Genomic DNA, 15,017 nt, shown 5'->3' with positions numbered 1-15,017 from the left:
GGCTACCTGAAGCCTGCATAAAGAAACTCTTCCTTTTCTTTGCCGCGTCTTAACGAAACAGACATGAGAACAAGAAGCAACACGAAGTAGTTTGTTTATCCAACTGTGCTCCGCAAGCTCCAGTTCCCACCAGCACGGAACCGAGGGAAGAGAGGGGCCGGACGCGGCCTACGAGAAGGCCGGGATGAAGTACTGCAGGGAGACGTCCTCGTGGAGCAAATCAAAATGGACGATCTTGTTGCTCATGATGTCTGTGGAGAGAAGAAGACCTGTCACCACAAGGGCCGCAGCCAGCGCTCGCACGCGGGGGCCCCTCTCCTGGAGCCCGGCCTCCCTGCGGCTCCGCTCCCCGCGACGTGACCGCCCACAGCCAGGGAGACGAGGCCCAGGACTCTGGTGAGAGGCCCTCATTTGCCAAATCAGTGTCCTTCTAGGAAAACGCGTCTGCCACCCACGAGCAAGCTAAGTGAGGTGAGAAGGCCGAGCACGGTGGCCCGCGGACCACGGGGGACAGGCTGCAGCGCAGGCCGGAGCGCAGGAGGGGCCGGGTCAGGAGCCGCGCTGCGCGATGGCAGGTGCACAAGCTCAGAGGGTGGAGCTCATCACTCTGCTCGATTCCACAGCAGTGAGCGCAGGAGTGAGGGCAGTGGCCAGGCCCACAGCCACTGAGGGGGCGGGGGCAGGACTGTGCCGGGGAGCCAAGGGCAGGCCTCAGAGGCAAGCAGGGCTGGGGCTGGATGAAGTCTGTCAGGGTGGGCCGGCCGCAAGTGCCAAGCCAAGGAGGGAGCAGTCCCAGGGGGTGGAGGCCAGGAAGGGGCACGGCGCCAGCAGGAACACCCTCCAGGAGCCGTGGTGGCTGGAGACTGAGGGCAAAGGGCAGCCAGCATGCCCTGAAGGCGGGACAGTGGAGAAGCGGACCTGGGGGACGCCACCACGGAGGTGGAAACTACAGGCACAGACGCAGGGCTGAGGGACTAAGGAAAGGGTAGGAGCAATCCAATTTTGCTTTGTCACAATCTGCCACTTCTGGGGACTCCAAGTCACCTTCCCCAAGGCACAGGCAGCTCAGATGGCTGCCTCGCCTAGAACAGACAAGCTCTCTGTCCTGGGCGGGCCGCGAGGGCGAGGGCGTGCTGCGCAGGGCCAATGCCGCCGCGCTGCATGGGGTCGGGCTGCGTGACCCGGGTACCACCTGGACCGCTAGCCAGGACTGCGGTCGCGCCACCCGGCAGCGGTCAGGAGCCTGGCAGCAGGTGGGACAGCTGTCTGGAGTCTGTGAGGACCCTGCGCTGAGACACAGCCACCGCCCTCAGTGTCATGAACGTGCGCCAGGCCAGGCCAAGGGTTCTCACCATTCGGTGCAGGCGGACACCAGCACCCGCCCTAAGGCCCAGCTGCGCCAGCTCCCTCCCTTGCCCCGGCCCTCTGTCCTCCACACACCCCCTCATACCCCATCACCCCTTCCAGTGCCTTCCTGACGCGCTAACTGCCCACCCGTGATCTGCTTCGCTTCCTGTCTCTCTTGGAGGGCTGGCATTCCTTGGCACAGCCACCTAGCATCTTCTATTCCTTGTCCTGGGTGCGGGCGATCTGGCGGCCGTCCCTGGCTCCGCCCACTGGTGCTGCGCATGCAGCCTGACGGTTCTTCCACAAAAGGTGTAGCTCCCTTCCACTTGCTGTGGTCAGAGTGACAAGGAGACAGAAAGAGCCTCGAAAAGTTCAGGGCGAGTAAGCCCTCCCTCACGTGTGGCCAATGAATGGCAAGAGCTGAGAGGCAAGTGTATGGCTGAGGAAGACAGACAGGACCCACCACGGTCACAGGGCCAGCAGGAAAAGTCAGCAGTCAAGGAGAAACGAGAGAAACGGGAGTCGAGGAACCGCTCAGGTTCAGACACAGAGGGGAAATAAAGGCATACGAGGGGACCTTAAGTCTAAGTCCAGAGGGGTCAGGGGCTATGGCTGTCGGGCCAGATTAACAGAGCAGCCTGGATGATCAACAGCCGTCCTCCGGAAGCTTCTCCTTAGGTGCAGACCCACGTGTGGTAGCCGGGCGAGGCAGCCGAGCCAGTGTGGCTGCAGGGCCCCGGATCAGGATCTCCAGGTGCTGCTGAATCTGGGAAAACTGCCCTGGGAAACGGGTCCACGTGACCGAGCTGTTCTGCACTTAGGAGAGTGCGCAGATGCGAGACCCGCCCCCTGCCCGCCCCCCCCCCCACCTGCAGGCAACCCGAATGTGCACTCACTGCACACAGCCTTTGTCGGGTTCACTTGCTGTCCGGCGAGGAACTGCAGGAGCCTCCGGATATCGATGCGCACCTCGGCCATCTGCTCCGGGTTTCTAGCCTGAGACGCGTCTTCAGAGGCTGAAACGACACGCACAGCTGGGGGGTCGGGGGAGCCCGGAGGCGGCAAGCTGCCTGTTTAGATTGATGATCCACGTGACTGCCGGCTCTTGGAGCCTGGAGACGCTGCCAGACGCTAAGCAGACGCTAAGCGAGCATTTATCAAGTCCTTCTCTTTAAACTACGTGGCAGATTTCCAGAGAATCTTCACTTACAGTGACATGAAATCTGACCTGCTGTCCCCACTGCAGTGGAAGAAAACGCACGTGTCAGTCCCCTGACATACACGGAGGAGGGGGACTGTCAGGCGCTAATACGAGACTGCCTGTTCTAAAGTGGAATGAAACGAGAGAAAAGGTCCTTGCAACTCCGGCAAACACCAAAGACCAGACCCTCTGTGCAATTTATCAAACTAAAGAAAGCGAGTGTCACCAAGCTCAGTCCCCCTGCACAACGATTAGCAAAGCCTGCATCACACAGATTTCCCTTGGCAGGAACGTATGCCCTTCGCCACCAAGTGAAAACCCCTTGCTACGCTACGCCATGACAGGTCATCGACAAGCCAACTTGTGGTGATAGATCCGGACTGTAAAAGTGGTGGCCCGTCCTGTGTTCGGGAGGGAGGCTGCGCAGAGCTGAGCCGGTTTCACGCGACCGGCAGACGTCCCCGGGACCCTGCCTCGCGCCCGCGGCACCACCCGCTGAGTGTGTCATCCAGGCCTCGAGCCCTGCCAGCACAGATCACCTGGTCAGTGACCCCATTGTCCCCTGCTACTGAACTGGTCCCACGGTCTCTGTTGCCGTGTAGGGAAGAAAAATCTGTCAGGTGAGGAAGGCGTCTATCTGTTAATCTGATTTCATAAACACTTGGGACGTACACAGGAAGGAGGAGACCTTCTCCACCTTGTGATGCCGCCCCAGGTGAGAAGCGGGCAGACGGGCACTGAAGAGCCGCCAGGGCTCCTGGGGACCACGGGGCAGGCACCACCCTCGGGCCCGGGAGGCCGACCTTCCCTGCTCTGGCCTCGGCTGTCTATTCTCTCCCCGAGCGTGAAACTCGGGCAGCCGAATTCCACCCGTTTTCCAGGCAGAGATCTCAGCAACTGTGCACCTGAAACAACGTATTAAAGGCAAAACACAACCCGCCAGAAAACTCACCTGACGGAGGGTTCCCGAGATCCTTAAAGTGGGTTGTAACGCACACTAGCTCTGTTTCTATTTTCAAGTTCAATTCTCCATTTAGGTTTGCTTCAATGATCTGCAAATTGAGTATTTTACAGTCTTAAAACAGCAAAGCAAAACAAAAGGGGTAAAGGGGGAAAGAAGACATCAGCTTCCATGAAACCAGGTGACAAGGCCACCCCACGACGGCACCAAGACCCACCCAGCACCAGCGACACAGGGAGCTCAGAAATGCCCAGAGGGGGCCCCTGAATGGAGGCCCGGAAGCCGTGTTGGCGGGGGGGGGGGGGGGGGGGGGCTGCCAGGGCACATGGGGCAAGGGGTGGGGGAGGCCGCAGGAAGAGCCTGTGCTGAGAAGAAACCCCGGGGGCAAATGTTCAAGGTGAGCGAAACAGGGGTGTGGGGCTTACAGGAGAGAAGGAGAAAGAGGGAGAGGTGATGCGGGGAGGGCTGCTACGGCACGCAGGGGGGGCGGCAGCGTGCTGTGACAAGCTGTGGCCACAACAGGACCGAGAACCTGGAGTTCTGGAGCGAGAAAGCGTCTGGTCCGCTCCCACGGCTACAATGAAAACCCACGCTCTAAGAGAACTCCTAAAAGGTCTGTGGTCAGGCTCCAAATGGAGATCTTGTGGCAGGGGGATGAGGGGGAGAGAGAGAGAGAAACCCCTGGCCAGAGGGCATCTGGAGCCCAGCAGGTGCTACAGAGTGGACGCGAAGCGTAAGGGATTAGGTCTGGCTCATCAAGGGGACAGATGAGAAAAAAGAGCCTGAGTCAAGAGTCGGGGGAGCTGGGAGGTGACCAGACCTCATGCAGGCACAGAGTGGGAGCGGATGAGATGAGAGGATCGAGGATCGCAGAGGGAAGGAGACCAGGAGGGCACAGCAGGTGGGCCCAGAGAGTGCAGTAAGAGGAAATGAGATGGACGGACAGACGAAAAACAGGAATTATGGAGCAACAGAGAGACCACACGCCCTGAAGAGAGCCACAGGTAAAACACGAGGAAGTCCACGTCATCCAAAAGGAGAGCCAGAAGAGGGGCCACCTCCGGGGACGCTGCCCGCGCCTTGAGGGAAACTGGCCCCAAACAGCCCATGGTGGCTTCTGAGGGGATGGAAAAGCCCCCAGGCTCCTCCCCCCTCATTAGAGCCCCCCCGCTCACAGGGAGACACTGGAGGGGCTGCACCGGACCCCGTGCACCTGGAGACTAACCGGTGCTGCCCCCACTAGTCCTTCCCAAGTCACCGGATAGACGGCCGCTCTACAGGACTGTGAGCCCTTCACCGACCCCGTGCAGTGCAACCTGCATCCCCACCGCCTACGGGCAGAGACTGTAGAACCACGCTCTGCTCTGACAACTACTACACACGGGAAGGGACCGAGGAAATTAGAAGCTGGCCAACTGCCCTGTTTTCAGCTGGCTGCACCCTGGGTCATAGCTACAAATGCAGCATAACCACAAAACCTTGAGAATTCGTGGAAATGTGACCCTCTATTTAAAAACCAGGCGCGGAGGTTGGCAGGGGAGATTTCCAAGTTCAGAAAGGTCTGGAGACGTTGCAGCGTCCAGTCGCTGGTGCCCCTCTGCACTCCCAGCACACAGGGTGCCGGCCACCCCACCCCCACCCCCCTGCCTCCTACCTTCCCATCCCGGCCTCTCCCCTGCCTGTGAGGGGCAGCACACCACCCTAGGACCCACCTCCCACCCTCCCATCCCGGGGACCTCTCTCCCGCCTGTGAGGCTTCTGAGGGTCAGACAACATTCCTTCCAAGCTCCATCCTCCACACCAACCCTGGAGTTTTTTAACAGGACAGGATCTACCAATGACGTTCATAGTAAGATCTGTGCCACCGAACAGCTTCCAGTTTCACTGATCTGATCTGATTTCTCTTCCCAAGTCCGCATCTGCCCATTTCTAATGCCCAGCAGGTCTTGGGGAGCCCGTGTGGCAGTTTGCAGGTCAACATCTTGTTCACCCACCAATACAGGACGGCGTGTGAGGCAGTGGAAAGACAAAGGGGCAGTGGGGGACCCAGGATGGTGGAGGTGCCCTGCCTGCACGCTGGAGGCAGCTACATCTACCTACACTGAGTGAGCAGCTCAGTACCCCTCGTTCGTGTTCCTCGACACCGGTGAACTCCAAGCATTTCTCATTCTAGAAACAAAACCAAAACCTTTCTGAACTTGACTGAGCTAGTATCTCTGAGGGTTTTTTTATTATTATTACTTAAAATATGTTTTTTAATGTTTATTTATTTTTGAGAGAGAGAGACAGAGTGTGAGCAGGGGAGGGGCAGAGAGGAGACACAGAATCGGAAGCAGGCTCCAGGCTCTGTGTGTCAGCACAGAGCCCGATGGGGGGCTTGAATTCACAAGCCACGAGATCATGACCTGAGCTGAAGTCAGATGCTTAACCGACTGAGCCACCCAGGTACCCTGGCATTTTTTGTTTTTAAGGTTATAGTTTTAAGTAATCTCTACACCCAACGTGGGGCTGGAACTCATGACCATGAGATCGAGAGTCACATGCTCCATGACAGAGCCAGCCAGGCACCCCTGAGGCTTTTAACATTAAGTAGAAAACAGTCCTCCAACTTCACTATTGCATAGTATCGGAATCGTGCCCTCAAACGTTAAGTGTTTCTTGTCAACTTTATTGGTGAACCCAGAAATACACTGTTGTATTAAGCACACTCCCATAGAATCTGGAAATTATATGGGATTAAAACAACACACAACAATCTGTAAACTCTTGCTGCTTTTGAAAAACAGTGGTTTTATATAGACTTAATTCAGGAAAGCAGCTCGCGGTGGTTCCAGATTCACTTCAGCCTTTAACACTCTCTTCCACTTTCTTCCGAATCCAGAAATCTGAGTCATCACACGATTAGCTCTACATCCCCTGAGCACAGCCAGTGTCTGGTGCACGGCCACCGTTCTGCCACTACCCAGGGAGGGAACTGACAAACGATGGGTCTCTGACCCCCAGCCGCTTATGTCTACTCTGGAACTCACCAGAACGCTGCCCTCACCAACATCCTCTGTCTCTTAAGGGTCTGGATGGGATCTTGCTTCTCCCAGTGATCTTCTCAATAGTAATTACCTACCACTCTGCAGCGCTGACTCAATGTACTGAGCACTGAACATAAGGTACCTACCTCTCCATTTGTGGAAAGTCACAAAGCCCCCGTGAAGGTGCGCAATCCTGCCCACTTTGGGTGACACCCAGGACAGGGCCCATAGGTTGGGTAGTGTGGCCAGGAGGGGGCCCAGGTCTGTGTGGCCCCAAGGACTCCCCTTTGCCACTAGGTCACTACACTGTTCCACCTGCTGTCACCACTAAGCTGATGTACATAGCTCTGAGTGGCTTGTAAGCTAACAGGTGACGCACAGCAGGACCGTGTCAGACCCCAGCACACACACACCTCCCGTCCTGAACCGGAAGCTCAGGTGGGCCGACAAGCCCTCAGGGGCTGGAGTCTGAGGTGGCACCTGCAGACGGCGGGGACTCCTGGCCCCCACACATGCCTTCCCTGCTCCTACATGGGTCCCACGCGCACTGCCCCACGGCCGCATCCCCCACTGAAGGAGGTGGGGACAAGGCTGTGAATCTCAGCAAGGGCCTCCTAGCGCCTCCGGGATGGGGATGCGAGAGGGCTAGCGCCCTCTCTTCCCTCATTCTCTTGCCACAACTTTCAGATGCAGAATTCTGGTCATCTAGTCATGCTCACTATGCACTTGGCCACTCTGACTTTCCACCGAGTATTCCAGACTGCAGTGGCCGCGCCACAAACTTTTTGTTTTTAAACATTCCAGAGAAGAGAAAAACACCTCCGATGACTCGGTCTGTCTCAGTGACTTTGCTGACTCATTTCCACAGGACGAAAGAACAAACAACCAGATCCTTGGATTAATTGCCCTGCTTTTCCCTGTGGGCCTCCCTGAGCCTCTCTGCAGGTGCCCGGACTCGCCGCAGAGGAGGCCCCCAGCCTGACGACTGGCTCGACGTGAAAGCCGTCACAGGACACCGGTGTTCTGGGACAGCTCGGACCTGTGCTTGCCGAGACACATGGTACGTGGACGGGACGCTCGGCTGTGCTGATACCAATGATTTGTTAAAGAAACACACATCAGCAAACGAAACGTGACGCTCTGTCCGGGGCACAAGGATCTGCTGAAAGCATCCCTGACGCACTATAAACATGACTACGAGGGGTCAGGGCAAACACAAAGGCTCCCCCCACTACAAAGGGGGCTGAAAAGCACTAAAACAGCTTCTCAGGGCATCTGAGACTGCAGGCTCTCCACCACAGGCCGGGTCTTCGAGCCCGCCTCGGCAGGGGGACCTGCACCCTGGGACGCCACCAGGTGAGCGAGGATGCACCCACACCTCTGCCAGGCGAGGCTTCCTCCCAGGACACTCAGCCCGAGCCTGACACCTCCAAGATGCTGGGAAAGCTCTTCGCTAAACAAGTGACCACTTACAAGGTGATTGCTGATGTTTTTCATTTTTTCCACGATGCTCTTCATGGTCTTCAAGACTGGCAAATAGATGCTAACCTGCAGAATGGAGGAGAAAAACCATTAACGCAGCCAAGGACGGACGGTGCTCACCACCTATGTCGGAAACGTGCAGTTGCTTAGAAGCTCTGAAATCCTGTTTCCAAGTTGTGGGAACAGAGCTCCTTTAAAACTAGGAAAAGAGGGGCGCCTGGTGGGCTCAGTCGGTTGAGTGTCTGACTTCGGCTCAGGTCATGATCTCGGGATTCGTGGGTTCGAGCCCCGTGTTGGGCTCTGTGCCGACAGCTCGGAGCCTGGAGCCTGCTTCGGATTCTGTGTCTCCTTCTCTCTCTGACCCTCCCCCATTTGTGCTCGGTCTCTCTCTGTCTCAAAAATAAATAAACATTAAAAAATTAAAATTAAAAAAAACAAAACAAAACTAGGGAAAGAAAAACCCTACATCCTTACTGACCCCCGCCTGCCTCTGGGACACCTTGGCGCCCTTGTCCCCGTGGCGTCCACCTGGTTCCAACGGGGTGGCCCTCCCACTGACGTGCACCGGTACGCACCCAGGCGCCCATGTCCCCATGGTGTCCTCCCGGTTCCAGGGGGGCAGCCCTCCCGCTGAAGTGCACCTGCGCACGCCCAGGGGACGGGACTCAGCACAGCCCGCAGGGCCACCTGCCACCTCACAGACGCTGCGGGTGGGTCGGACCCCAGGGCTCAGACCCTCAGACCCGGCCCCCGACGTTGCTTGAGACAGCGCGGTCTTCCTCCCGGTCGGTGTGGATGGCCTCCCAGAGTCCAGTAAATAGCCTACGCGGTATATTTTCACAATTCCTTCTTGCTCTGATTGTAAGCAAAATGTAAGGGACCCTCTGGCACCACGCTCACTGTCAGGGGCTCTGGGACTCCCGGCAGCATGCCCGGAACAGCCCCTCCTCCTCGCTTTTACATGAACCCTGGACACCAGTCCTTATGGGATGAGGAAAACTTGAGTTCTGGGACACGGACAGAAGTGACCTTGCCCCCAAGGACTACTCTAGGTTAGTCTTATGGAAGCGCTACGACTGAGCAGGACATTCTCTGTCCTGCGTGTGAAGCGTGTGGCGTTTCTACCATGAGCAGCACGGTCTAAAGGTGTTTTATATAAACAACAGAAGGCAAACATTCCAATTTTTCCCTGGAGAATCCTTTAAAAATGACTCTCGTTTCCTCCCAGGTACATACAATCTTCAAATGAAACGTATAGCGAGACCATAACTAAAATCAGGGACTTCAAACCACACCATTTAGTTTGCAAGCAGAGGACGGGCATCACTCACGTCAGCGTCTGGGACTGTAGGCTCTTGCAGATCCTTCCACAATTTTCTAGGAATGACCCTAATAGGGATGTCATGTGTCACAACGCGGCTACTATTCGACACTGATAACTGCCAAGAGAGAACATGTTTTCATAACGTCAATGTAGAAAAACCAGAGTAACTGAAGAATAAGTAGAAGCCGACCCCGCATCTACGTGGAATGTTCTCGACTCTTTCATCCAAGTCCATAAAACAAGTACTTCCGGCGTGGTGCCTGTCCTGCTAAGCCCTGTTGAAGTCAGGAGTGTGAGGAGTAAGTCACGGTCCCCATGTTCCAGGGACACAGATGGGTCAGGAAGCAAGAAAACAAACACGACCTTGTCTGAGCTGCATGTGACACACTGGTCACAGCCTGGAGGAAAATGAAGCAGTGACCAGATGAATATTTGGGGAGGTTCCCAGACGGAGGGCAAGAAAGGCCTCTCCGAGAGGCAACATTTCAGATCGTGCCACAACATGGTGGGAAGATGGGGACGAGGGGAACCCTGTCCCTCACCACATGTGAAGCCGTGAGGCAGAAGCCAACCTGTCTGCTGAAGGAACCGAAACTGTTCTTTGTGAGCTCAGCATGCAGCAGCGTCTACACTGCTGGACAGAACCATGTTTATCCGTGTCCAAGGGCTTCCGTGAAACAACAGATTGACGTATCCTGCCGTTTTATTTATTTATTTTTAATTATTTACAATATTTATTCATTTATTTTGAGAGAGAAGGAGAGAGAGTGTGAGCGGGCAAGGGGCAGAGACAGAGGGAGAGAGAATCCCAAGCAGGCCCCACGCCGTCAGTGCAGAGCCCGAGGTGGGGCTTCAACTCATGAACCATGAGATCAGGACCTGAGCCAAAATCAAGACTCGGACGCTTAACCTACTGAGCCACCCCAGCACCCCTAGCCTGCACTTTTAGACAGAAAGCATCACATGTCGCTATCCTGTTTCTCCTTAAGCAAATGAGGAATCACACAAGCTTGTCCTAAGGCGGGGAATACTCTGATCGGCTCTAACATAGTGAACAGGCGAGGAATCCGTTATCAGGAAGAACTTCAAACTGCGCACAGCGCTCGCACCAGAGTGGGGCACAACACACACAGCACGGGGGGGGGGGGGGGGGGGCGGAGGCTGCTGATGGGAGGAGCGGCGCTGGACTGGCACTAACGGGAGAGGGGGTTTCAGAGAGTGAGAAGGGGACACTCAAGCAGGAGCCCCAGGGTCCCCAAAGCCTGGGAGCTGGACTAGAATGGGACACTCCGGGGAACTACTTAGACAGTGGGAGTAGGCGATGTGGCTCCAAGATGGCATAGGTGGGCCCATGCACACATGGCTTTGAACAACACATTAGGACGTGAGAACGTCGTCCTGTGAGCTGTGAGTCTGGGGGAAGGGGGGCACGTCCTGAGGACAGCAGGTGTCAGATTCTTCTGGGAGCAGCACTGAACACACAGCAATTCTGGGAGACCAAGAGATCACCTAAACGGGTTACAGATGAGGTAGGGAAAACCCTTCAAAAGGGAAAATGTATAAAAACCATGATTTCTAGATGAAGGGACCACACCTCTAAGAGGAACAGAGATACAGGGACATGCAGACTGGAACAGAGGCAGAAGTGTTCCCACACGGGCAGAGGCAGCATCCCAGCTGAGTACTGTGTGATTGCAGCACTATTTATACACGAGGGAATCTGACTCCAATAGAAAACAAGAATTTGTGGGCACATCTTTGCTTTTAATAAAACCAACTAGGGGCACCTGGGTGGCTCAGCCGGTTAAGCATCTGACTCCTGGTTTCAGCTCAGGTCATGATATTCTTGGGGTTCTTTCACTCTCTCCCCCCCCCCACCACTCTCTGACCCTCGCTCAGTCTCTCTCAAAATAAATAAATAGGGGCGCCTGGGTGGCTCAGTAGGTTGGATGTCTGACTTCGGCTCAGGTCATGATCTCACAGTTCATGAGTTCGAGCCCTGTATAGGGGCTCTGTGCTGACAGCTCAGAGCCTGGAGCCTGCTTTGGATTCTGTGTCTCCCTCTCTCTCTGCCCCTCCCCCACTCACGCTCTGTCTTTCTCTCTCAAAAATAAATAAACATGAAATAAAAATAATAAACTTTAAAAAAATAAAAATAAAACCAACTAGTTTTCCATGTGCTATTAGAAAGCCTGGACTTGTAGCCACTTCTAGCCCTGCTGGGAAGTCCTGGAGCGCTCCCTCCTACTCACCAGCTCTATGGAGACCGTGAGGCAGGGGAAGTGTTTATTAGTCAGCTTGATCTTCAAGGCTCTGGCATTCTGGGCAGTTTTCAAAGCTCGAGATAAATTTTCCGACGTCAGCTCTAAATAAATCTCGTTGTTTTCAGCGGAGACACCTTCCATCTGAAATTCACTGAAGAAGTTCTCCTAAGGGCAGGAAAAGAGAGGTCTTCTGTCCCTTTGCAGTGGCCTTTGGGTGCGGTCCACAGGCTTCCAGAACCTTCTGCTCACCTGTTCCAGCTCACACCACATGCTCACGCCTCCGTTGGCCACTTTGTCCGAGAGGATGAAGTTCAGCTTATCCGGGCTGATGCGGAGGGTACAGGTTTTGGCGAGCTTGGCGATCATGTTGCTGACACCTGCAGCAGGGGGTTAAAGCAAGGAATTACCAGGACAACTGAGCTTAGACAACCCCCTGAACGTGGTGAAACTGCTGGTGGAAAAATAACCCACTGAAAGGGGCTTTAACACGGTCGGTCACACTGGCCCCCAATAACCCTCATACCAGGAGTGATGGAATGAAGAAGGAAGGCTGCGGGGAGGTTAACTGGAGCCCAGTGAGGCATTCACTCACTCAGCCTGCAATGGGGCCCTCCAGGCCTGCAGCGCAGGGCCAAGGGCCAGTGCAGCCCGACCAGAAGAGATGTCTGTGCTGGATACACTGTCCATCCGGGACAGCAGCAGGTTTAAGATAAAAAACTCCGGGATGGAAATCAAGTTCCGTAAACAATCCTTGGCACCTGCTCTCATGCCTGCCTGTCCCCACCCAGGTCCGTTCACCCAATCCTTCCCCGAGAGTTGCCCCATCCACTCCCATGGCCCCATCCTGCGGGGGAAGGGGGAGGGGGAGAGGGGTGTCCTGCCCCTTTGGCCCCAAGCTCCCTAATCCCCATCCCTTAATCCTCCCGCGAGCCCACATCCTCGTCCCCCCCCTTCCCGCGGGCTCCCATCCCCACGCCCCCCATCCCCGCGCCCCTCGACCCCCATCCCTTTCCCCCCACCTCTGTCCCCCCATCCTCCCGTGGCCCACATCCCTGTCTCCGTACCTCCACCCCTCCCGCGCGGGCCCACGCCCTCCACCCGCGTCACCCTACTTCTGTCCCCCCATCCCCGCGCCACCACCCCTTCCGTGGTCCCCGCCCCCATCCCCGCTCCCCCTCTCCCGTACCCCCTCCCGCGGCCTCCCGCCCACCATCCCCGCTCGCGCACCCCTATCCCCCCACCCCCGCGCCGCCGCCCCTCCCACGGGCCCACGGCCTCCGTCACAGCCCCGCACCACCCCCACCCGGTCGTCCCGCGGCCCGCGCCCCCTCCCCATTCGCCCCCCGGCGCGCGCACTGCCTCCTTCCGGCCGGCGCTCTTCTCTACGCCCCGCGGCAGGCCCGACCCCGCTCACGTGTGAAGTGGTTCAGACACGCCGTGTCCACGATCTTGGCCCGAAACTTCATGGCGGGACGCGTGCCCGCGCGGGGTGTCCGTCGGCCGCGGACTCGAGTCTCCTCCTAAGCGTCCCGCCGGAAACGCCGCCGCGCGCTCATTGGTTCCGCCGCCCGGCCCTCCCCGGGGGAGGCGGGGATCCCGGGTGACGTGCCCTGGGAGGCGGGGTCTCGCGTCACGCTCGGGGTCGCACCCACGTGGGAGGCGGGGTCTGGGTCAAGTCTGCGGGAGAGGGAGGTCCCGGGTGTCACTCGGGGACACATCCCCGGGGAGGCGGGGTCCGGGTCAAGTCTACGGGAGAGGCGGGGATCCAGGATCCTGTCCCCCTGGGAGGCGGGGTCGGGGTCACACCCCCAGGATAGGCAGGGTTTGGGGTCAGGTCTGAGGGAGAGGAGGGTTAGGGGTCACACTCCGGCTCGCACCCTGGGAGAGGCGGGGTCTGGGTCAGGTCTCTGGGAGAGACAGGTCCCGGTGTCACTCCGAGTCACATCCCCGGGTTAGGCAGGGTTTGGGGTCAGTGTCTGGGAGAGCTGGGTCTCGGGTCTCTCTTCAGGTCACATACCCTGGGGAGGCGGGTTCCGAATCAGGTCCGCGGGGGAGGCGGAGATCCAGGGTCATGTCCCCGAGGGAGGCCGGTCTCGCGTCACTCTCGGGATCACACCCCCGGGGAGGCGGGGTCCGGGTCAGGTCTCCTTGAGAGACAGGTCCTGGGGTCTCTCTCGGGGTCACGCCCCCGGCGGAGGCGGGGTCCCGGATGTCAGATGAGGTCACACCAGGGAGGAGGGATCGGGTCAGGTCGGCCAGTGAGGCGGCTCCCAGTCTCACTCAGGGTTACACCCTAGGGGAAGGCGGGGGAGGGAGGGGTAGGTGGGGAGGGCTGTAAGGCGGGGGTCTACGTCCCGAGGAGGCGGGGTCCAGGGCCACGACTGCAGGTGGGGGCGGGGGGGGAGGGGGAAGGGGTGTACCCGGATCTGGTTCTGGTCACCCCCATGGAGAGGTGGGATCTTTTGTCAGTCCCTGGATGGGCTGGTCTAGGGTCAAGCCCCAGGGTGATCTTTTTGTGACTCTGGAGTCCTCAATCCTCAAGAATGGGAAGTGTTTCTGAGGATTCACATTTTGAAAAAATTTTGTGACACCTATTTCCAATTGTTTTAAAACATTAAAAAGATCCTCTCCCTGTCTCTGCCCCTCCCCTGCTTGTGCTTTCTGTCTCTCCCTCAAAATAAACCTTAAATAATTTAAAACATTAAAAAGAAAACCCTTAGTTTATTTATAAAAGACTTGTTAGGGTGGCCAGTGACCTTTCAACATTAAATAATATTATCACTTAAATTTATACCTCTCTGGAGTAGGGCAGTTTATAACCCCCTCCTGGCTCAGATGGCAGTGAGGAGGGAAACACAGGCAAGAGAAATGCACCTTCAGTGAAGCCTCACGGCTCACCGCCCACTGCCGGACACGTGACACATGCGAAGGGTCACCTTACCAGACACCTGATGCGTGCGGAGGGTCACCTTCCTGGAGGAACCCACGGCGCCCCCGGTGCCTTAATGTTTTTGTCTCATTAAAGACCGGAAGTAACCTTATCTTCAGGGCACCAGCCCCTCGAGGTCCTGGAAGCCTTGCTTCCGATTCCTCAGAGACTGACTTTAAGTCTTACCCCCCTCCCTCTACTAACTTAAAAGTCTGTAATCCGCCTCCCCTCACAACCCCAGCGCAGCTCTCTCTGCCCGTGGGTCCTGCGTCCGTGCTGTAATAAAGTCACCTTTTTGCATCAAAAATGTCTCAAGAATTCTTGCTTAGCCGTTGGCTCACGAATCCCACTTCATAATCTCATCAGTAGCACCGGTTGTGAATCCTTAGAAGTGAGGGTTTTTTTTTTTTTTTTTTACCAACAACAACCAAAAAATGGGTTTATTCACAGGAATAACAGAAAGGAGAAGAATGCTCTTTTGTG

The 15,017-nt window shown here is 56.7% G+C and overlaps 1 protein-coding gene across 2 annotated transcripts; it reads right to left on the bottom strand.

Moving 5' to 3' along the window:
• Window positions 1-77: 77 nt before the first annotated feature.
• Window positions 78-13,826, bottom strand: HUS1 (HUS1 checkpoint clamp component). 2 transcript variants are annotated; one of them, XM_027046068.2, is made up of 9 exons: window positions 13,623-13,826; window positions 13,020-13,282; window positions 11,855-11,982; window positions 11,594-11,770; window positions 9,349-9,456; window positions 8,009-8,083; window positions 3,501-3,600; window positions 2,244-2,363; window positions 78-251 (listed from the first exon to the last, which is right to left on the bottom strand). In XM_027046068.2, the coding sequence occupies exons 2-9, from the start codon at window positions 13,069-13,071 to the stop codon at window positions 169-171; spliced, it is 843 nt and encodes a 280-aa protein (XP_026901869.1). In that variant the 5' UTR covers window positions 13,072-13,282; window positions 13,623-13,826; the 3' UTR covers window positions 78-168. The 2 variants fall into 2 exon arrangements, with proteins under 2 accessions (XP_026901869.1, XP_014920022.1); XM_015064536.3 differs by lacking the exons at window positions 13,020-13,282; window positions 13,623-13,826 and adding an exon at window positions 12,129-12,417.
• Between the last annotated feature and the right edge of the window lie 1,191 nt (window positions 13,827-15,017).

Source organism: Acinonyx jubatus, chromosome A2 (assembly GCF_027475565.1).
Source record: "Acinonyx jubatus isolate Ajub_Pintada_27869175 chromosome A2, VMU_Ajub_asm_v1.0, whole genome shotgun sequence".
NCBI classification, from domain to species: Eukaryota; Metazoa; Chordata; class Mammalia; order Carnivora; family Felidae; genus Acinonyx; species Acinonyx jubatus.
This window is presented reverse-complemented; position numbering and strand designations above follow the sequence as displayed.